General features: G+C 42.4%; 2 protein-coding genes across 3 annotated transcripts in view; one reads left to right on the forward strand and one right to left on the reverse strand.

The window, feature by feature from the left end:
- Window positions 1-1,434: 1,434 nt before the first annotated feature.
- LOC139917325 (ribosomal RNA processing protein 36 homolog) lies at window positions 1,435-7,841 on the reverse strand. Of its 2 annotated transcripts, XM_078282808.1 has the most exons (9): window positions 7,753-7,841; window positions 6,287-6,794; window positions 4,866-5,001; window positions 3,892-3,958; window positions 3,481-3,585; window positions 3,239-3,316; window positions 2,363-2,480; window positions 1,738-1,877; window positions 1,435-1,466 (listed from the first exon to the last, which is right to left on the reverse strand). In XM_078282808.1, exons 2-8 carry the CDS (start codon window positions 6,786-6,788, stop codon window positions 1,741-1,743), a joined length of 1,143 nt encoding a protein of 380 aa, XP_078138934.1. In that variant the 5' UTR covers window positions 6,789-6,794; window positions 7,753-7,841; the 3' UTR covers window positions 1,435-1,466; window positions 1,738-1,740. The 2 variants fall into 2 exon arrangements, with proteins under 2 accessions (XP_078138934.1, XP_078138933.1); XM_078282807.1 differs by lacking the exon at window positions 1,435-1,466 and having other exon boundaries at window positions 1,655-1,877.
- Window positions 7,842-9,515: 1,674 nt separating this feature from the next.
- The window catches only part of ncapd3 (non-SMC condensin II complex, subunit D3), a 28,105-nt gene continuing 15,447 nt past the window's right edge, over window positions 9,516-22,173 (forward strand). The window contains exons 1-16 of the mRNA XM_078282634.1: window positions 9,516-9,581; window positions 11,055-11,212; window positions 12,376-12,538; window positions 13,304-13,470; window positions 13,959-14,126; window positions 14,278-14,339; window positions 14,432-14,519; window positions 15,324-15,457; window positions 15,656-15,728; window positions 16,762-16,887; window positions 17,894-18,146; window positions 18,571-18,609; window positions 19,510-19,602; window positions 19,979-20,055; window positions 20,906-21,040; window positions 21,717-21,937. Coding sequence (XP_078138760.1) covers window positions 9,530-9,581; window positions 11,055-11,212; window positions 12,376-12,538; window positions 13,304-13,470; window positions 13,959-14,126; window positions 14,278-14,339; window positions 14,432-14,519; window positions 15,324-15,457; window positions 15,656-15,728; window positions 16,762-16,887; window positions 17,894-18,146; window positions 18,571-18,609; window positions 19,510-19,602; window positions 19,979-20,055; window positions 20,906-21,040; window positions 21,717-21,937 — 2,009 coding nt within the window. The 5' untranslated portion in view covers window positions 9,516-9,529. The remainder of the gene's footprint in view (window positions 9,582-11,054; window positions 11,213-12,375; window positions 12,539-13,303; window positions 13,471-13,958; window positions 14,127-14,277; window positions 14,340-14,431; window positions 14,520-15,323; window positions 15,458-15,655; window positions 15,729-16,761; window positions 16,888-17,893; window positions 18,147-18,570; window positions 18,610-19,509; window positions 19,603-19,978; window positions 20,056-20,905; window positions 21,041-21,716; window positions 21,938-22,173) is intronic.

Below are 22,173 nucleotides of genomic sequence, written 5' to 3' on the forward strand. Positions count from 1 at the left end.
TAGAAGCTGCAGATATTCATCATTTCACAAGAAGCATGCTTTTATTACACCAGGCTCTCTGCAGCTTTCAGAGACAAATGAAAGACTTTTTGCCATTTTAATGCCACCTGGAAGCGGATTTAACTCCCAATTTAAAACCAGAACAAACAGAGACAGGTACGTGTCTCAGACTTACTATGAGCAGGTGACTTACAGCAGTAGTAGGGGGTCCATGATATGAAAAAGGTTGAGAATCACAGACTCACAGGACCAGTCATGTCATAAAACTGCTGCTCCCAGTCGTCTTCAGTTCATATCCGTCTCATTCGACTTCATTTCCAACTCTGCCTCCACTAAATACCTCTGAATGTAAAGAATCTGGTAATACCACTAGCAACTTTTATACTTGCATCAAAATGTATGTTACATGTTTACAAAAAATGAAGCTGCATTAAGTGGAGAAAAGTTAAGATCTCTACTTCCTGTATTCAAGACATTGAAAATCTTTTCAGGCCTTCAATTTAGATAATTGAACACTTTTCCAGACTTTAAGGAGCCACAGACAATCTGCAAAATGACTCGACAGATACAAACACACATAAATGTACAGATTTAATAAAAACATATCCCTCTCAGTAAAACAATTGATTCAAATCCATACCAACTGAATAAATGAATCCTGAGTTTTTGAGGTGAAGCAGCTCGGAGCTTCAACTTCAGTTCAGTTTCAAAAACCATCATGAATTTTACAGTCAGTCATCAGTCCGACGCACAAAAACATCTACAGCTGTAACAGACTGTAATACTGTCAACACGCTGCCGCCATCCTGATGCCAGCAGTGAAGTAAAAGTACAGGAAATGACAGTTTCAACAGCAGAAGGCAGGAGAGGGACGTGATTGGCTGATCAACAGGAAGTTCATCTGCAGCCGACTGTTCTGCAGCGACATACGAGGAAACAGGAATCCTTTTCTTCTTCTCCTCCTGCACTGACGCCTCACGCCTCACTCCTCTCGCCTCACGCCTCACGTCTCACTCCTCACGCCTCACTCCTCTCGCCTCACTCCTCTCGCCTCACTCCTCTCTCCTCACTCCTCTCGCCTCACTCCTCTCTCCTCTCGCCTCACTCCTCACTCCTCTCGCCTCACTCCTCTCTCCTCTCGCCTCACGCCTGATGCCTCACGCCTGATGCCTCACTCCTCTCGCCTCACTCCTCTCGCCTGACGCCTCACTCCTCTCGCCTCACTCCTCTCGCCTCACGCCTCACTCCTCTCGCCTCACTCCTCTCGCCTCACTCCTCTCGCCTCACTCCTCTCGCCTCACGCCTCACGTCTCACTCCTCACGCCTCACTCCTCTCGCCTCACTCCTCTCTCCTCACTCCTCTCGCCTCACTCCTCTCGCCTCACTCCTCTCGCCTCACTCCTCTCTCCTCACGCCTGACGCCTCTCTCCTCTCGCCTCACTCCTCACTCCTCACTCCTCTCTCCTCTCGCCTCACGCCTGATGCCTCACGCCTGATGCCTCACTCCTCTCGCCTCACTCCTCTCGCCTGACGCCTCACTCCTCTCGCCTCACTCCTCTCGCCTCACTCCTCTCGCCTCTCGCCTCACTCCTCTCGCCTCTCGCCTCACTCCTCTCGCCTCACTCCTCTCGCCTCACTCCTCTCGCCTCTCGCCTCACTCCTCTCGCCTCTCTCGCCTCACTCCTCTCGCCTCACTCCTCTCGCCTCACTCCTCTCGCCTCACTCCTCTCGCCTCACTCCTCACGGCTGCTGCAGCGGCAGCCTCCTGCGGTCCTTCCCGGCGTTCCTCTTCCTCTTCTTGCTCAGGAAGTTCTCCAGCTTGCCGCTCTTCTTCAGCTCGCTGTATTTCTCCGCCAGCTGCAGCTTCTTCTTGTCGGCTGGTGAACGTGCAGAAAGAGAAGAAGAAGAAGAAGAAGAAGAAGAAGAAGAGTTCAGCAGACAGGCCGATTCAATCAATATGATTTTGAAAATCGATATGCATATTTTTGAATTGAAACTGCTAACAGCCAATATTCAATCATCCCTCTCCTCTGTCCCAAAATAAACATTTTTATGACTGTTTTAAACAATTTACGTAAAATAAATTCTAGATTTACTCTCTCATAACTCTGTAGCAGCTCTCTATCCATTTATATTCAAAATACTTTATTATGAGCATTTGACTTTTTTAGTACAATTTAGTTGTAATATGATTCAGTTTTTGTCAATTCAAATCAAATACAAAAACACAAAAAAAACAAAAAACAAACCAACTAACCCTACTGAGCTACAGTTTCTAAGAAAATATGCCGACACAACAGGCTGAGGGAACAGATACGTCTTGTGAATCTAAAAAAATGAATAAAGATAACTTTGTACTTACACTTCTTGAGGAAGAAAGGTTTGAGTCCCTGTGCTGCCAGCTCCCTCTGCTGCCTCTTCATCGCCAGCTCTCTCTCCCTCTGCTGCTGGACGCTCTGCCTCGCTCGCTCCTGGTTCTCCTGCAGCGATCCACAGTTCACACGTTTAGCTCATATTTCTCTCTCAATATGCTGCGGTTATTCTGCACATCCTGCATATACTGTATGCGCTCATTCATATAGTTTTCCTGCTTTTCGTTCATATATTTCTACTAAATATGTCAACTTTGCTCAAGTCCAAAGTCAGTCTCAAGTCTTGAGGCACAAGTCTCAAGTAAAGGCTCAAGTCTAAATGTAGATTACCAAGTCAAGTCCATGTCATTAATGTCAAGTCTCAAGTCTAAATGTAGAACAGCAAGTCAAGTCAGAACAAATCAAGAGTCCAGTATCAATTTAATATCTTAAAGAAAACTAAATATCTAGGACTTTTCAATGCAATATGGTTTTAATAGGATAAAAACTTGGTAAGAGCATCATGAGTTTGATTTCTAGAATCAGTTTCAACCGTTCACAGTAAATGACTTTACTTTGTTTCTGCACTTTATTTTGTCGTTTCTAATGTTTCCAGTGAAAAGAATCTAGTTTGAACTCTGACCTCTCTCCTTTTAGAATCACATGGAAAAGATCACAGCTAACAACGTTCTCTGTTCTAAAGAGGAACTCAGGAACTTTTACTCTGAGGACATTTTAAATCACACACTTTTTACTTTTACTGCAGTAGTTTTACACCAGTGCTTTTACTTCTACTTCAGTAAAATATCAGCAAAGTAACAGTGCTTCTACAGTAGGGCAGTGTAGTTCTCTCTCCTCCTCTGGTTCCTCCAGATGAAGCGACTCACCATCCTCTTCAGCAGCGTCTGGAGCTTCTCTTTCCTCTGGTTGTTTGTCTTCGTCCTCTTGAGCTTCTTCTGGACGATCTGGAGAGCAACACACAGCAACTGACATTACATTCTCTCTCTCTGCTGACCGAATGGCTTCAACAACAATTTACAACTCATTTCTGACTTTATTTATCCAGGGAAGAGTTTCTGCTGAACATAGATGTGGTTTGTTTTTTTTGTCTGCATTTTTTGTCTCTCACCTCTTTCTCTCGCTGTTTGATGTCGTTGATGAATTTATACGTCTTCTCAAAGATTTCAGGTTTGTATTCTCCGGACAGGTCGTCGAATCGAGGATCTCTCAAGACCTGGAGAGAGAAAACACACACAACAGAAACAGTGGATTCATGTGCAGTTTGCAAGCAAAAATAGAATCAAAATAAAACAAGTCAGTCAGCTGATACAGTGCAGAAAACATAAAGTATATTAGAGAGTATAGAGCTCTGATGCAGCTAAATGATGCAACAACACTGCATGAGTGGGAGAGAAGAATCTCATTTTAAGGTCCATATCCTCCAGAGTTTTATTTTGTGTCTTGAGGTCCATTCAAAGCTGTGTGTGTGGTGTCATGAACCAGCAGTCTGTAACAGATCTTAGTGTTGCTCCAGACTCACAGTTTTCCTGACAGGAACGACCTGCCTGAGGAACGGAGCGGGTTTCTTGGCTGAAATCTCCATCGGCCTGAACAGAGAAACACAGTTAGCATGTTGAGACTGTTAGCATGTTGAGACTGTTAACATGTTGAGACTGTTAGCATGTTGAGACTGTTAGCATGTTGAGACGGTTAGCATGTTGAGACGGTTAGCATGTTGAGACGGTTAGCATGTTGAGACTGTTAGCATGTTGAGACTGTTAGCATGTTGAGACTGTTAGCATGTTGAGACTGTTAGCATGTTGAGACGGTTAGCATGTTGAGACTGTTAGCATGTTGAGACTGTTAGCATGTTGAGACTGTTAACATGTTGAGACCGTTAACATGTTGAGACCGTTAGCATGTTGAGACCGTTAACATGTTGAGACCGTTAGCATGTTCAGACCATTAACATGTTCAGACCGTTAGCATGTTCAGACCGTCAACATGTTCAGACCGTCAGCATGTTCAGACCGTCAACATGTTCAGACCGTCAGCATGTTGAGACCGTTAGCATGTTGAGACCGTTAGCATGTTCAGACCGTTAGCATGTTCAGACTGTCAGCATGTTCAGACTGTCAGCATGTTCAGACTGTCAACATGTTCAGACTGTTAGCATGTTCAGACCGTTAGCATGTTCAGACTGTCAACATGTTCAGACTGTTAGCATGTTCAGACTGTTAGCATGTTCAGACTGTTCGCAAGTTCAGACTGTTAGCATGTTCAGACTGTTAGCAAGTTCAGACTGTTAGCATGTTCAGACTGTTAGGTTCGACTCCCACTGCAGACAAACTGTATAATTTCAGTCATTTATAAATTATTTAATCATTTCAACAGAATAATTCGACATTCAACTGGTAGGCACACCTGGAAATAGGAGAAATGTTTCATAATAAACTGAGTATTAAAATGTCCGCCTGCTTCTTCTTGCTGAGTCAGCAGACTGAGACCTGTTACCTGTTCTTGTTGAGTCGTTTCTTCTTCTTGTCCTTCTGAACCGTCTTGTTGGAGCCGTACGCTATCTCATTATAGACTTTGGTCCCCAGTTTGTTCTGCAGCTTCATGACGTCTTCAAACGACATGGAGGAAAGTTCTGGAAAGAGTCGAGAAAAGCTGCGTTCAGAACGGCCGACTCGTTCACTCTCTGTTCCCTAAGCAGAGTTTGTCATATAGTGAACTATACGGGCAACGACCGAACAAAGTTTTTCGGACATTAAACATCACTGCTTCAAACAAATGTGGCAGATATTCATGTGACGCTCCCAGCATCTCATAAACAAACCAAGCATCATGACAGCAGGTTGAAATGGACTCAGGTATCGATTTTAGGAAGTTTTGAACATTAAATTACAAATAAATTGTTGAAATTCTAATCATGTGCAAGTGTGGTTTTGTCAGCTAAGTTAAGGTTCTGTCTCCTAATGGCAGCGAGCTGTTTTGGTTTGGCAAACAATAAGCTGGTGAGCTAACGTTAGCTAGCTCACAAGCTAGCAACTAGCACGACTCTTCTTCTTCTGTAAGACACGATCACATTACATTGTGGTATACAGGAGAAATTGTAGGGTTAGGGTACATCGTCTGTTCACTACAATTTGCAGTGCATTGTGGGTATTTTATAGTGGACTACATATGGTGCCTTCAAATGGGCTCGTGTTTACCGTGTTCACGAGCAGAGTCCATATGAACGCCCCCCTCCTGTGGTATTCACGACTTCGGACGTGGACATTTTCTGAAAGCTCCGAGTTCACGAGTTGTGATGTGTTTGTTGACGTTTTCAGAAATGGCGGAGGCCGTGGAAGTTCATTTTTCGGTGGATGGTAAGTTAATATATTGTTGTATAGAGTTTTTCTTAGTAATTTTATAATATGTCTGAGGAAAATGTTGATATTCCCAACGGCCTCATCTTTTTACTCTGTCATTATGCCTTTGCATTTCCTGCATTACGTTACCCGCTCGCTAGCTAGCTAAATTGTTAGCCTTGGTGGCTTCTAGTCGCAGCGTTGCAGCGTTGCCTAGCAGCGGTGCTCTCACGACTTAACCACTTGAACGCCAAGCATATCGTGTGCACGACTTCCCGTGTCGTAACCACGAGCTCACGAGCTCCATCTGAAGGCAGCAATAGTGAATCAAATTTACCGTTGAGAATTCGGACACTAGCACAAAATAGCGGACACAGTATATAGTGCGCTGTTTCTGTGAGAGGGAACGCTTTCGAACGTGTTTTTGTTTGTTGTTGTTTTGTTTGATGATCCAGACACAAGACAAAAACACTTCCATGTTGCTTGCAATAATGGACAATAAAGTTTGCTTGAATGTTGAAATGTAACTATATTAGTGACCGACACACTTTCCTGTGCCGGAGCTGCAGCCACACTCACCTTTTTTAATGTTGTGTTTGGTCTGGATTTCATCAGCATCATCATCATCATCATCATCATCCTCATCGCCTTCGCTGTCGCCATCCTCTTCCTCATCCCTCTCAACCTCCTCTTCATCACCTTCCTCATCCCCCTCAACCTCCCCTTCCTCACCACCATCAGACTCTTCTTCCTCCTCTTCCTCACCACCATCAGATTCTTCCTCCTCCTCTTCCTCACCACCATCAGACCCTTCCTCTCCCTCTTCATCACCACCAGACCCTTCGTCCTCCACCTCTTCCTCATCCATGTCTTCCTCATCGCTGACCTCCTCCCCCTCCTCTACTGGGCGGTACGCCTCTCCCTCCTCAGTTCCTCCTCTTCCTCCCCTGGTGAGCAGAGCGAAGTTTTTCTCCACGTCAGAGTCTTCATCCTCGCTGCTGCTCGTCATCCTCGCTTTCCTCACAGCAGCCGCCATCTTCTCTTTCCCCTTCGCTGTAGCTTTCTGGGCTGCGGACGACATCGTCAGCTGGGGGAAGAAACGAGGAAGAGTGAGTCTCTGTGTTGGTTTGGGGCAACAGGGCAGTTTAGTGGTTAAACTGTTCTTGAGCAAGACACTGAATCCCTACCAGCTCCAGACCCTGACCTTTGACCTCTGACTTCCCTGTGGAGCAGGCAAGAGAAAAGACTATTTTAACTATTGTATGTTTGTTTTACTATTGTATTCTGTTTTTTCTTCTGTAAAGCACCTTGTAAACACTGTGTAAGAAAGGTGCTGTATGAATAAAGTTTATTATTATTATTATTTCCCCACGGAGAAATAAAGATCATGTAAACATTGCATTAGTCCCACTGGATCTGATCAAGAATACAGCTTCTACACAAATAGTGTTTAAAGTTAAGATGGAAGCTTGGCTTAGTATTAGCTATAAACTTTAAAACTGTCTAATTTCAGTGTCATTACTACTGTACTTACGTTATATTTAACTCATTGAATGTTCCCTTCCTTATCGGCAAAAGAAAATACTTAGGGGAACAAGACTTAAGAGGTTTTACCAATCGACATGAGTCACTCTTCGATTCGGCTTCCATCCAATACACCAAGCAGAAGTTATTACAATAAAATTTGTACTTTTAAGTGATTGGTTCACTTGTTCCCACAAACGTCTTCCACCAAAATATACTGTTAACAGCAGAAGCGAGTGTTGTCAACCAGTTTAAAAAGTTGACATTGTATTGAAATGTACTGCTGTTTGGTGGATCGTTTATATGCCGAATTTACCAGAAGACCCAACCTATGCGTAAAAGATCCCAATACATGTTCTGAAAAGTATTTACCTTTACCAATAACCAAAGTAATATCAAACTCACAGACTTTTGAATACAGGTTTGGCGTTAGGTTCTGTCTATGCAGGAAAGAACGGCTCGCGCTGGAGACAGATAGGAGCTAGCTAGCATGTCTTATCGGGGATGAACGGCTCTCTTACCAGTTAGAAATACTTATTATTCCTTGATCTGAGGTTGTAGTCAAAGTTCTGCTGTTTTGCTGAGCTCCATTATCCACGTGTGTTTATGTTACAAGTGTCAAGCGAGACAGAATAAACACATGCCATCCGATCGGATCTTTCAAAATAAAACCCTTATTGACGAACATGCGGCGTACGGCGTTTTTTGAGAAGTTCCATATTTACAAATACAACTTCCCTCCATAAATATTCTTTTCATGGCATATATTCATAGATTCATAGATTCGATTTTTGTTAATTTTGTTTTGTTGTTCTGTGCCCAATTTGTTTTTCAAAGCGACAATTTGCTTTTATTTTGAAGGCAAAAATCGCCTGACGTTCCGTCTTTAGCCTTGTTGTCTCTGGCTAACTTGACGCAGCTAAACATTTTGCTTCCTGTCATGCGCAAACGCTCTCTCTCTTTTTCTCTCTCTTTTTGCCGGCAGCCTTTAAGCCTGTGGGCGCAGTGCTGCTCTCTGCTGGTCAAACAGCGCTACTGCCGCCTCAAGAAATCACACTTTTATAACCAGATCCTGTTTCTCCTGCATTTCCCCTTCTCCCTCTGCTTCCAAAAAATAATTATTCTGTGCTACTATCAAGGGTGGAAATCATTATTTAGATTGACTAAGGTAATATTATTTGGTTGGGATAATCTATTTACATGTGTGGTGATGTGGATGTATCCCTTTACTATTTTTGACCATTGTATTTTTTCTGTATAATCCTTTATAATTCTTTATATAATATTGTTTATTTATTTATCTTGAGTATACAAACTATTTTATAAAAATTCCAATAAACAAAGTTGTGAAAAAAAAATAGATTGACTAAGGTTACTGTACCGTACTGTACCGAGTTTTTCGTGTACTTGACTGTTTTTTTGTTCTTGCACTCTCACCATTTCTGCATTGCATGGGAAATATCATACTGTAATAACATGCAGTTTTTAAAAGTAACTTTTACTCTGAGAACATTTTAATTAGCTACCTTTTTACTTTTACTTATGTAGATTTAATAAACCAGTAATTTTATATCTTCTTTAGTGATATGTCATATTTATTTTGTTCCTCTCTCCACCCCTGGCTGTTACCCAGACTCTTTGAGCCTGAGAGTAGAAATCCTCCTTCAAGCTGTTCTGCAGATTCTGTCCAGTAATATGATTTCTAATATTCAAAATCGTCTGGCACTATCTATCACTATCTCTGTTCTTTCAGATATTCTCTTGAATTGCATTGCAGAGTTAAAGACTAGAGCAATAAGAGCAGTAGATGTGATGCTGTCATACCAGACACCACCATGTTTAACAGTTAGAGCAAAACACTTCCTTTGGCTTTCTCCAAGCATGAACTCATCCAGATGTAGGGAAATAAATATGACTCACCTGTGTAGCTGCCTTTGTATTTGTGACTGCATTACTCAAGAGTTTAAGGCCTTTTTCATGTGGTGTTTCTGTTATTTTGTCCCTCTGTGTATCCCTTCAGCGCTCACTATTGCCACCAGTGTTGACAAAAAATTAAGGAACAGATGAAAATACTTGCCAAATAAATCAAATACTCATAAAAGTAACTAAATAGCACCTACAAATAAAAAAGCACTAAGGTCCAAGGGGTTCATGCAGGTTAGAAGCATAAACTGTATAAGCAGATAAACTGGTCATACCTTCTGCAGACAGCAGGCGGCGGTAGGACGTCAACCTCCATAAAAGCTTCTAGCGCGCATGCGTGTGTGTTCGGGCGGGACGATTCAAAACATAAACAAGATGGAGCTGATACCTTCGCTGCAGTTTCTGAAGTTAAATGAACTTCCTTCAGGTAAAAATTATATATTTTTGCTTCTATTATTAAGGAATTGTGTTTATTGAATACTGAGGATGAATGAGAATCCAGCCTTGGTTTTCAGATAACTTTCGTTGCTAACGTTCTCCGGTGCGCCAAGCTCCGTTCAGAAAAGTTAAAGTTGAACGCTGCCCTGTGCTTAACTGTCAAAACAGAACTTCAACCCATTTCTGGAGAACATCGCTTTCGGCATAACGTTAGTTCTGTTCATAGACGGCACAGACGTAGAAGAAGATTGTAGGAACAACAGGCAAACCAATTGGTAATGTTGAAATTTGACTGAAATACACGCTGCTTGGTGTATAAGGTGTGTTCCGTATTGAAGAGTGGACACTTAATATTCCTGTAAGTGCTGAAGTCCTGGTCTACCGGTTACGGTCCTTCGCCGATGGCCGAGCGAACATCAAACTGACAGATTTCTGAATGGAGTTTGGCGGATTATCAGGCTTAACACTGTAAACTTTACTGAAATGGCTCGCTCTGTCAGCCAACCGGAAGTCATCAGGTCAACAGTATAACTTCAGGGCACAGTTGCTGCTGCTGCTGCTGCTGTGTGTGTGTGTGTGTGTGTGTGTGTGTGTGTGTGTGTGTGTGTGTGTGTGTGTGTGTGACGTCAAAGTTCATGTTATTTGTGAGAAATAGGCCCTATGTGTTTTTTGCGTATGGAAACTATATCTGTCTCTGTCTCAGTGTCTCTTCATTCTGCAGTGCATTAAATCTTATGAAATTTGCTAAACAAAAGTAATCTGTTGCATGATGGCTTTTTGAAAAGTGTGACCATTGACAGTAATATATTACCTTACCCCAGGTCTACTTTGCAGCCAATTAGATGTTAGAATATGGCTGCTAGGGTAGGCTGATATTTTGTGCTGATATTCAGTATCTTATCTTATCAATATCTGATCATTATCATGTCAAAAATCCCAAGTATTCAGTGTTTCTCCCAGAATTTTCTTCTCATCAGGGTGGAAAACCCTCTGAAACATTTAGACCATCACGGGACACTAAAACTCTCCACTGACACCAGACTCATTTTGTGGGCAAAAACCTGTTAGCAGATTTTTAAACTCTGGGATAGATTACTGCCTTTAAACTGAATTAATTTACAAAAATATTGCAAACATTTCAATAAATGAATTAAATGTGCAAAGAAAATAAAACTTTCAGTGCAGGTTTTCCAGACTGTTTTATGCAGCTGTGGTGAGAGAGGAGCCTCTGTTGTTCTGGTGGTGGATGACATCTGGCTGATATCTGATAATTCATTACAAGGCCAATATCAGCCCCATATATCGGTCAAACCTTATGGCAGATTAATTTAGCAGGCAGGTCAAACATCAGCATCGCCCCGAGGAAGACGAGGAAGAGATGTGTCTTTGTATGGAGGCTGTGAGTGTCTGTCTGGTTTTAACTTCCCACCGTTGTAAAGCCTTGTGTGTCCTGCTGTTGCAGCCTGGGTGGACGCGGCGTGGGACTTTGAGTTCACAGAGATCGAGCCGCTGGACGCCACCATAGAAGAAGAGCTGAGCGGCAGCGGAGAGAAGGCCTTCAGGAGGCTGTACCAGAGTTTACTGCCCTACGCTGCTGAGGAGCCGCCTGCAGGCAGAGAGGTGAGAGCTGCCTGTCCACATGAAACCTTTTGCATTTAAATGATGACTTGTTGTGTCCTCATCATGCTGTAGTCGTCTAGTCCAGTGATTCTCAAACTTTTTCATATCAAGGACCCTTAATTTAGTCCACATTAGAGTAGGGCTGAACAATTAATCGAAAATTTATTGAAATCACAATATGGCCTACTGCAATTTTCAAATCGCAGTAGGCGCAATATTTGTTAAAGGCGAAATGTGTCAAAATACCATTTTAAATGAAATATTGTGGTGCTGCAGAGATGTCCCGCCTACACATCATATTCTACAGACTTAAGAAAACATCTTTGTTTGGTACAGATCCCCGCAAAAATCACACCATAATCATTTTAATACGTTTTTCAATGAAAATGAGAATAATGATGTAAAAATTTTCATTCCCTCTAATATAGCTAATCATATCGCAATTGCAATATCAGTCAAAATAATCGCAATTAGATATTTTTTCAAAATCGTTCAGCCCTACATTAGAGCCACAGACCCCCTTTGATGAGATTTTGTCTCTCGGCCCCAAATTTGAGAATATTTATTTTATTGTCAGATATGATTTTGTCCAGAATTCCACTTCTGTCTGTATTGCAGGTAGAGAGATAACAGAGAAACTATGATCAGAACAGTCATTCTTCTACATTCTCTAATTGTTTTAACTTCTAAATGAAATAATGGTGAAGTTTAACAATTCATCAGTTTACTGGGGACCCTCTGGAACCGCCTCAAGGACCCCTGGTGGTCTCCGGACCCCACGTTGAGAACCACTGGTCTAATCATTTGTGGGAGCCCAGTGTGGGTTCTGACTGGTATTCCTTATTTTACAGCACTTTGTATAAAGAAGTGCTTTACAAATATGATTCAGCATCAATCACTTTATTCATCAACTCCAGTTAAACTACAGGAATGTTTTTGGTGACTCTGTACAGCTCATTACACTCTGACACATGCTGCAGGGATATGCTGAGTCATACAGAGATATTCTACATATATACAGATGCACCACTCAGTTACTGTATAGATTCAGGCAGCTGTAGAGGAGGACTCTGTGTGACAGGCAGGATTGTCATCACGTCAGTCCGGTGTGTTTCCGTTCCTCCGGTCTGGAAGCGGCTGAGCGTCTCCGTGTTTCCCTGCAGAGCGTCTGGGCGCAGCTGGGGGAGAGCGGCGTGTCGTCCCGGGCTCTGGTGGCCGCTCTGTCCTTCTTTGTCCTGAGAGGAAAAGCCAAAGCGTCCAGCGGGCAGCAGAGGGTCAGCGGGCTGCAGGCCGCCTCGCTCTACCTGCTGCTGCTGGGAATCCCCGGTGAGGAAATACTCTGTTTTACCATCAGAAACCAGACTAGACCTGCTGAGGCTATCAGTGACGGATGAGGTGTTTGTCTCACGATTCAATACGTGATCTGAGGTTCAGGATCAATACAACCAGGATACGATGTGATAAATAAAAGTTCAGTGACAACAAAGTCTGACTGTGCAGAATTCTGTTTATTTCTGAGACTCAAATCTTTCCAGCGATGCCATTGGCTGCTGGAATGTAAACAACAATTAAAAAATGTCATTACAAAGTGACAATAATATAATTTGGATGGAGAGCTTGTGAAACTGTGATGGTCAAGAGTCTCATTAGTGATTACTACAGCAGAATAACATGGAGCTGATATCACCATTCATGTTCCTGACAGCAGAATAACATGGAGCTGATATCACCATTCATGTTCCTGACAGCAGAATAACATGGAGCTGATATCACCATTCATGTTCCTGACAGCAGAATAACATGGAGCTGATATCACCATTCATGTTCCTGACAGCAGAATAACATGGAGCTGATATCACCATTCATGTTCCTGACACAACATGCGGATTGACACTTTTTTGTATTGAGAGATATTGAATTTTGATACATCGTCCCATCCCTCCTTCCTTATGAGCTTGACAGTAACGTACAGCACAGTGAGAGGTGTTGTGTGAGCTGACCTGTCTGTCTGTCTGTCTGTCTGTCTGTCTGTTGTCTGTCTGTCTGTCTGTCTGTCTGTCTGTTGTCTGTCTGTCTGTCTGTTGTCTCCAGGCAGCATCGCCAACCAGGTGTTCCACCAGGTTTTGTTCGACACGTGTTCAGACCTGGCGTCTCACTGCTGGCCTCAGGACTCCGGCAAGAAGCGCAAGAAGGACGGGCCGAAGAGTTCTCAGGCCGAGGGGAAACGCTCCAAACCACACAGGAGAGGAAACGAAGAGGTGAAGCATCAGAAACCATTAAAACAACTTCCTCATTATAGCAGCTGATTGTTTTGAGTACAAATTATCTCTCCATCTGAAGAAAGGTTAAAGGTGACCGGCCCCCGAGGCTTTGGGCCTCTAAATAACTGTCAGATTTTATTTTCTTCCCGTCTTAAACCACATATTTACTGATCAGCTTTTATATATTTTTTTTATACTTTTTTTAAATTCATAATGTATTTACCAGTTTTAGTCTTCTGTGACCCTGTTTTCAATTTATGCCGACTACTTTTAATCTATCTTGTTGCCTATTATTTATTTTATTGTCTGTAAAGCAGTTTGTAAAAGAGTTTGAGAGATATACAAAAAGAGTATTATCATTATTATATATAATTATTATTATTAGTAGTAGTAGTAGCAGCTGTAGTAGTTTTTGTTCACATTGGATGCCATAGATACAGTTCAAGCTGTCTGGAAATGAGGCTGACTGTCTTCGTTGCCCTCAGATGGAAGTGGATGAGGAAGAGGAGGAGGAGGAAGAGGAGGTTCATCTGTCCGGTCAGGACCTGATGAAGGTCAGAGAGGCGGTGGTTCTCCTGGTCCAGAGCCTCCTCAGACTCCTGCAGAAGTTTCCCCTCAAAGACAAACCGCAGAGCGCCAGCAACTGCGCTCAGGTGACCAAAGACGCCGTTACACCCAGTTTAGTCCAAACGGGTTCAGTGGACAAGTTTCATGCTGTCTGAGGAGAAGAAACAGCTTCTTCATGTCTGAACAGCCCAGCTGAGCTCTGTTGGACTGGTTTTAAACTGTTTTTGTTTTCTACAGATCTTCAGTAAGCTGATTTACTTCGAGCCGGTCGGTGGAGAGCTTTCCTTCGCTGCTGCACGGTGAGTTTGAGCGCAGCGTGTTTCCTCTCTCTGTCCTGCTGGACGAGGCGTCGGCAGGCTGATGAACCCGCTGTGTGTTTGTTTCTGTGCAGAGAAATCAGCAAGCTGAAGAGTATTCCCGAGTTGGCGTTCTACGGCCTGCGGCTGCTCTGCTCCCCGAGCCACGGAGACGAGAAGGAGGTGAGACCCACGCTCCCTCCACACTAACGACCAATCACAGGCGATAAAGGTGTCATATGCAGGTTTCAAAACACTACAGGAGCTTATTTCATTAATTAGCCCCTTCAGCCGGAGATGGAGGTAATTAATTTAGTCATTTTAGTCATGTTCTTGTCATGTCATATTTACCGTAAATACAAGCCACAGACTGGGGAAAAAACGCTCACATCAGCCTCCTACTGTTACAAATAGGACATGTAAAAAAACTTCCCGTCTTAAACCACATATTTACTGATCAGCTTTTATATATTTTTTTTATACTTTTTTTTTTATTCATAATGTATTTACCAGTTTTAGTCTTCTGTGACCCTGTTTTCAATTTATACTGACTACTTTTAGTCTATCTTGTTGCCTATTATTTATTTTATTGTCTGTAAAGCAGTTTGTAAAAGAGTTTGAGAGCTATACAAAAAGATTATTATCATTATTATATATAATTATTATTATTAGTAGTAGTATAACACTCACATCAGCCACCTACTGTTACAAATAAAATGTAATAAAATAGCTTCTAAATCCATTATAAATAAACAAACAAAGCAAAGTAACAGCAAGTGTGTATATAAATTTGTATGCAGTGCTGCGTTCGACTGTTTCCATTTTAGATGCATATAAATTAAACAAAATTTTATTAATAAAACACAATAAATGCTTTCAAAATTGCATTAAATTGTGATATCTTTCTGCTTAGATGGAACATGACATTCTGTTTTTAATGCCACAACAGAAGCGTCAGTTGTGGATCTGACCTGTGTTCCTCCTCAGAGCCTGCGCAGGGTTTTCCACCGCCTGCTGTATGTGATCCTGATGATGAATAAAGGCGACAGAGGGAAGCCGTCGCTCCTGGTTCCCAGCCAGGCCGTCCTCGCCGCCCGCGACCAGGCCGTCCATTTTGTTTGGTAAACGCCTGCCATGTCTTTAATGTCAAACTTGACACCGAAATGTGTTTTTTTTGTGTGAAACTGAGATAAACGACTTGCATTTGGCAGGAAAACAACTGTGGCTTCCGGATTCCGCTGCTTATCAGACATTTTCGTTATTTCTCCGTGAGTATCAGTGTGTAGATGATGTGTGTGTGTGTGTGTTTGTGGTTGCAGTCACACTGTGGAGGAGCTGGAGGAGCTGGCGCTGCCCTTCCTGCAGATCCTCCTGCAGCACATCTGCTTCCAGGTGAATCCTGTAGGAAGTGCTCAGCAGTGTGAACACACACACTCCTGACGCCTCTCTGTTCTGTTCTGTCTTTACTCTGGATGTGAGAATCAGGCAGCGACTGTGAGCTTGAAGTGCAGAGCGTCAGGGTTAACTGTTTGTGAAGATGCGATGTGATATTTCTTTACTGCGTTAGTGTTGTACCTGACTGATGTAGGGGTCGACCGATATGTTTTTTTCAGGACCGATACCGATTATTAGTAATCAAGGAGACCGATATCACTGTTAAAATTTACAATAACACAAACTCCAACACAAAACTTCCTTTAAATGCCTTTAAACGTATGTTTAATTAAATACTAGAAAAAATTTGAAAAATAAAGTGCAAGGAGTTTGAACTGAAAATTTAAATAGATAAAAGATTATTAACTAAATAGCTCGACAAAACAGGAACACTTTACTGTTTACAAACAATGTTTGTCAGGTTTTTTCCTGTAAATACTAGAAAACACAACATTTCAACATTATATTTTGAAAAGTAAAGTGCAGGGAGCTCCTCTGTATTTTATCGGCAATCATATCAGACAAAATAACAATTCCGATAATTGGAAAAATGCTGAATATCGGATCCTAGAACCCTGGACTGATGTGTTAGGGATGCACCGATGCCACTTTTTCAATGCCGATACCGATTACGAGTATGAAAGTTTAAGTATCGGCCGATACTGAGTACCGATCCGATCCATTACTTTTACTGAACAGTGCAGACTTACTTCCTTAGTTTGGGGTCAATGGACAAAATGATTGAGATAAAATCCTTGTTTTTCCCACTGTTTGAGAAATACAGGCTTCTATGTGCCACAAATGCATAAAATCAAGACAGTTAACTTTTATTTCTTACATGTTACTCATGGCTTTCGGTATCAGATTTTAGTCTTGGGTAAAATCTCCGATGCCGATATTCCATTTTAGCCTGGTATCGGCACCGATACCAGTATCGGTATCGGTGCATCCCTAGTGTTGGTGTTGTCCTGATGGACTCTGCTGTGTTCAGATGGTGGAGAAGAGTGAGTATCGGAGCCACGGAGCGCAGGCTGTGGGGACGCTGACGGCTCAGATGGCGTGTGGCGACTACACCTCCTTCATCAAGTGGCTGTTTAACTACTCCAGACACTCCAAGGTACAGCATCGCCTTACTGGGCGTCACGGCAACACGGAGAGATGCTCTTATGTCTTCATGTTTTTCTCTAAACTTTCTTCGTTAAGGGACAGGAAGGCGCTACTCGTTCTCTTCTCCTGCCCAGACTGTCTTGGCTATTCTTGGGCTTTTTTACCCCGACAAAAATACAGTTCTGGGGTAAACACTGAATTTTTCACCACATTTTTATGTCCCTCCATCACGGTACATGGTATGCGGGACATTATGTCTTCATGGTGTCTGTCTGCCTGTCTGTCTTTCTGTATAGAATAGAGCTGCAACGATTAATCGATTAGTTGTCAACTATTAAATTAATCGCCAACTATTTTGATAATCGATTAATCGGTTTGAGCACTTTTTTAAGAAAAATAAGTCAAAATTCTCTGATTCCAGCTTCTTAAATGTGAATATTTTCTGGTTTCTTTACTCCTCTATGACAGTAAACTGAATATCTTTGGGTTGTGGACAAAACAAAACATTTGAGGACGTCATCTTGGGCTTTAGGAAACACTGATCGACATTTTTCACCATTTTCTGACATTTTATAGACCAAACAACTAATCGATTAATCGAGAAAATAATCGACAGATTAATCGACAATGAAAATAATCGTTAGTTGCAGCCCTAGTATAGAAACATCTTTGTGAACACAATAACTGAAGAACAACACATGATAGAAACATCCTGACACCACAGGTTCCCCCTGTAGAGTAGATGATCTGATTAGATTTTGAAGCACCTTACATATTAATGAGAATTTACATATTAATGAGGAAAAATCTATGGCTTGCAGTCTAAATCTACTGTAACTCCTTAATGCTTGAAGATACAGCGGGACATTAGGCAGCTCAAGCGCCTCTTGTTTAGTCTGAAAATCTGAAGTCAAATTTAAAGTTGTCAGTCCAGGTATGTTGGTATCGATATCGGTCTGTAACGTCCCGTGTGGGTGGAGCCCAGGTGTGACGGTCTGTCCCGGTGTGTTTGGCAGATGGTGTACCGGCTGTTCTCTGTGGACGTAGCGATGGTTCTGCTGGAGCGGCCGGAGCGCAGCGCGGAGGAGCGCCTCTCCCCGGAGCTCCTCCCCTTCCTGCCCCACAGCTTCCTGATCCAGAGCCTGCTGTTCGGCCGGCGGGCGGACGCCTCGCCCACGGTGCGGGGCCACGCCCTCGCCTGCCTGGCCCAGTGTCTGGAGCTGCCCTCCCTCAACGCCACCCGGGCCGTCCACAACCTCTTCTCCGCCAGTGAGAACACACACACACACACACACCAGACTGGCATGCAGCAGTATTTCCTGTAGAGGTTATGTTTGTAGATATGGGGGATTCTGGGTAATTTTGGGACTGACACCAGGAGCATTTCCAGTAGGTGTTGCAGTTTAGGAATGGCTCTTATTTAGATATTTAGATCTTGATATATGGACAATGGTGCTGTAATTGCGTTTGTAATTGTTATTTATCTATCTGTATATTTTTAAGAATCAAAGAGCGAGTTCTTCTTTCTAGAGCCGCCATTTTGCACCAAGAGACGTTCAACAATCACACAGGGAGAAATCCATCGTAGAAGAGGAGAGAGACCAGTTTCTCCACCACAGGAGCAGATGTATTTGTGTATTTGTATTTTTGCAGATGTGTTTCCACTAAACTTTCCTGTCTTCTCTCTGTCTAGCTGGAACACACACCGTCTTGGAGGGAGAAATCACAGAAGGTAGAGTCTTGTTTCTTCAGTAGAGAGTCAGAAACTAAACTTCACTCCACTGGCCTCAGGACTGATGGGGGGGGGCAAATTTGAAAAGACCAAAGTGCTTTTAAAGAACAGAAAAGAACCCGGTTGGTTTGGCTTAATGTTACCAGACACAGACAAACATTTACAAGCATCTTGCTGGCGGTTCATGTGAAGTTCCCATCCTGGTTGGCAGGTGAATGAGATTCATACCATAAACTATTAGCATCAGTAATGGACAAACACTAGAAAAGCCAAGCCGCTATCAATCGACTGCTGATTTGAATTTTAGCAGTGAAATATTTCCGCTTTCAAAATGTCCCTCCTTTATTTTTTCCTAGACTCACTTTCTGTACAAACCAGTGATGTTAAATTTTCAAAATCATGCTTGAAAATAGGAGTTATAATTATATTTACCCTCTTCAACTCTTAATTTATTTAGTTCTAATCTAGAATCATTAAAAGTTAGATTTTACAAATATTTATTTAATTGGATCTAAAACATTTCAATTTAAAAAGTTTGTTTTGCTCTTATATGTGAGACCTTGAGTGTCCAAACTTCTCTGAACATCGACGTTCCCGTATAATTCTTCACCAACATCCTGGTGTTGCAGCCTTTGTTTACGCTTGATTTAGTTTAATTTTGGACATTTTAATTTTAATTTAGTTTAGTTTTGGACCTTTTAAAGCACATATTACAAACGTGCCTGCGTCTCAAAGTGATGAAGCAGAACATGAAGTGAGACGTGTTTCCCCTCTGGTCCTCGTGTTGAGCTGAAGTGTGTGTGTGTGTGTGTTGTGTGTGTGTGTGTGTGTGTGTGTGTGTGTGTGTGTGTGTGTGTGTGTGTGTGTGTGTGTGTGTGTGTGTGTGTGTGTGTGTCTCAGGAACGCTCGGTCAGCAGACTCAGAAAACCTTCCGGACTCTTGCGTTCAGGACCGTGGAGATCAGCAGCAGCAGCAGCAGCTCAGGCTGCGAGGGTGAGGAGACTTCTGCCTCATTATATCTTAACTAAAATAACCACAACCTCCTTTTTATTACAGCTGATATTGTTAATATGTTTGGTTCAGTCCTTTTTATTTTGCAGTGCCTTGTGACTTTAAGAGATGTACAAATAGAGTTTATATGTTTTGATGATCTTATAATTTAATTGTTTTAGTGTTATCGCCACAAATATTTACATGTATGATTTTTTTTTTTCTCTCAAACTAAACCTAGTTAGTCTTTAATGGGGTTAAGTTATTGCAAACCGACAAAGACAACATGCTGATTTATTAAACATTTTCAAAAGCTAGGTGTCCCAAAACTTTGCACTGATTTAACTCATGATTTCACAATTTCAATACTGTAACAAAGGAGCAAAGGAGAACCTGGCTCTCCTCATGCAGCGTGTAGCCGACCCCAAGACTAATGTGAGGAAGTCGGCACTGCAGGTAACTAAAGATTTAACACACAGGTATAAGGAGATCAAGAGACAACACTGTCTGCTCGGCTTTTTAACTCAAAATTGATGCTGAATCCTCCAGAAAGTGTCGAATAAACCAAAAGACACACGACAGCAGCGTAGTTATTTGCTAAAGCAGACTCAAGAAGGGCGTCTAACCATCTGTGCATCTTATAAAATATTGGAGACGGTGCAGAAAATGGACCGTCCCCTTGGACTGTTTTACCAGCCAATAGAAAAAAGGCCTCAGAATGATGGTTAGCTGCCAAACTGGCTGCAAGACTACAGGAACTTATCAGCCGCTTTCACTATTCTACCAGCCAACTAGATGTTAAGAATAGAAAAGGAGTCTAACTAGGGCTGGGTGATGTGGTTGAAGTCAATATCAGGATAATCATAAGGATCTATGTCACGATATGGCTCACACATGAAAAATCACATGTTAAATAATCAAATTAATGTTCATTCTTTTAAACTGAATGGTAATGTTAGGTGTGATGTCAAACAAAACTGAAATTTTCCAATACCATTCCTCATTTTTTAAATAAAATGTGCTTGTTCTCAACAGTTCAGATCGCAGAATCGTATGTCATGATTTCCCAAAAATCACCATATCATCACCATATGATTCCACTGAAAGACCATAAACCGTAATATTGAATAATATGAAAGCACTAAGTCCAAATGATAGTTGTTTACCTGACCAGCCTCAGCCAAAGATTCAGCAGTATGTGGTTGTTTCCCCTCCCTGGTCGGATTGCTGTCCTGTCTTTTTGGAGTAAATGAAGAGATGTATGACCCATGACCTTTAACCTCTGTGCCCCCCCCCCCTCCTCCAGGCCCTGGTGGGACTCCTGAAGCACGATGTGATCCCCATGAGCTCGGAGAACCTGTCCCGGCTGTCGGAGCGCAGCAGAGACCCGGCGCTGTCCGTGAAGAAGAAAGCTCTGCAGTGTCTGGGAGAGCTGCTGACTGTGAGTCTGCTGCTGAGCTTTCAGCTTTGTTCAGGTCTACTTCTGTTTTAGGCTCTTTTTATTTTAAAGGTGCAGTAAATAATAGAGATGGGACAATATATCAAAATTCAATATATCGCGATACAAAAATGTGACAATCCGTATGTTGTGTCAGGAACATGAATGGTGATATCAGCTCCATGTTATTCTGCTGTCAGGAACATGAATGGTGATATCAGCTCCATGTTATTCTGCTGTCAGGAACATGAATGGTGATATCAGCTCCATGTTATTCTGCTGTAGTAATCACTAATGAGACTCTTGACCATCACAGTTTCACAAGCTCTCCATCCAAATTATATTATTGTCACTTTGTAACGACATTTTAAAATTGTTGTTTACATTCTAGCAGCCAATGGCATCGCTGGAAAGATTTGTGTCTCAGAAATAACCCTTTTAGTTGTAACACACCGAGATTTGCATTTCTTGTAAAGTGTTTTTGTAAGTAAAATGCATTATTAGTAGTACTGGCAGTAATATCAATGGTCATAATTTAAACAGACATTGTTTTTGTTTTTTTATGTTGGCTTTATACTCTGCTAGCGCTGATTCACACCCTCCTGTTGATGTGCTACAGTTTACACTCACAGTTTGATGAGTGTAAACGATGACAAACTGTGGGCACTTTCCCCCCCAGGCCAAGCCGGACAGCGGGCTGGTGCAGCGGGCCTGGCTGCAGGGCGTGGTGCCGGCGGTGGTGGACTCGGAGAGCTCGGTGCAGGAGAAGGCCCTGGAGGCTCTGGAGGAGGTTCTGCTCGGCCGGGTGAAGCAGCGCTCCGCTCAGCGCCACATGGACGCCGCAGAGAGGCTGACCTGGGACCTGCTGGGCCTGCTCTGCCACGAGTGCCAGAACCTCAGGTTGGACCAACTCAATCCGACCTTTATTGTACTTGGCAATTGTGAAATAAGCACAGAACATTAAACAAGGTGTCTGCAGCATGTTGGCCAGTCCATCCTGCCAACAATAAACTGGGAGAAACAATGAATACTTGTAGTTTTTTGGTGGTTTTATGGTGAAAGGATAATGATATTGAATATCAGCTGTCAGAAGTTTCAATTCAAAAATATTGTATATGTATTGACCTTTAAATTGG

Source organism: Centroberyx gerrardi, chromosome 3 (genome assembly GCF_048128805.1).
Source record: "Centroberyx gerrardi isolate f3 chromosome 3, fCenGer3.hap1.cur.20231027, whole genome shotgun sequence".
In the NCBI taxonomy this organism is placed as follows: Eukaryota; Metazoa; Chordata; class Actinopteri; order Beryciformes; family Berycidae; genus Centroberyx; species Centroberyx gerrardi.

Coding starts and splice junctions, on each gene's coding strand:
- LOC139917325 (XM_078282808.1), bottom strand. CDS start 6,788: ATGTCGTCCGCAGCCCAGAAAGCTACAGCGAAGGGGAAAGAGAAGATG. Junction 5,002..6,286: donor CAAACACAACATTAAAAAAG/GTGAGTGTGGCT, acceptor GACTCTTTCCAG/AACTTTCCTCCATGTCGTTT. Junction 3,317..3,480: donor TCAAACAGCGAGAGAAAGAG/GTGAGAGACAAA, acceptor GTTGCTCTCCAG/ATCGTCCAGAAGAAGCTCAA.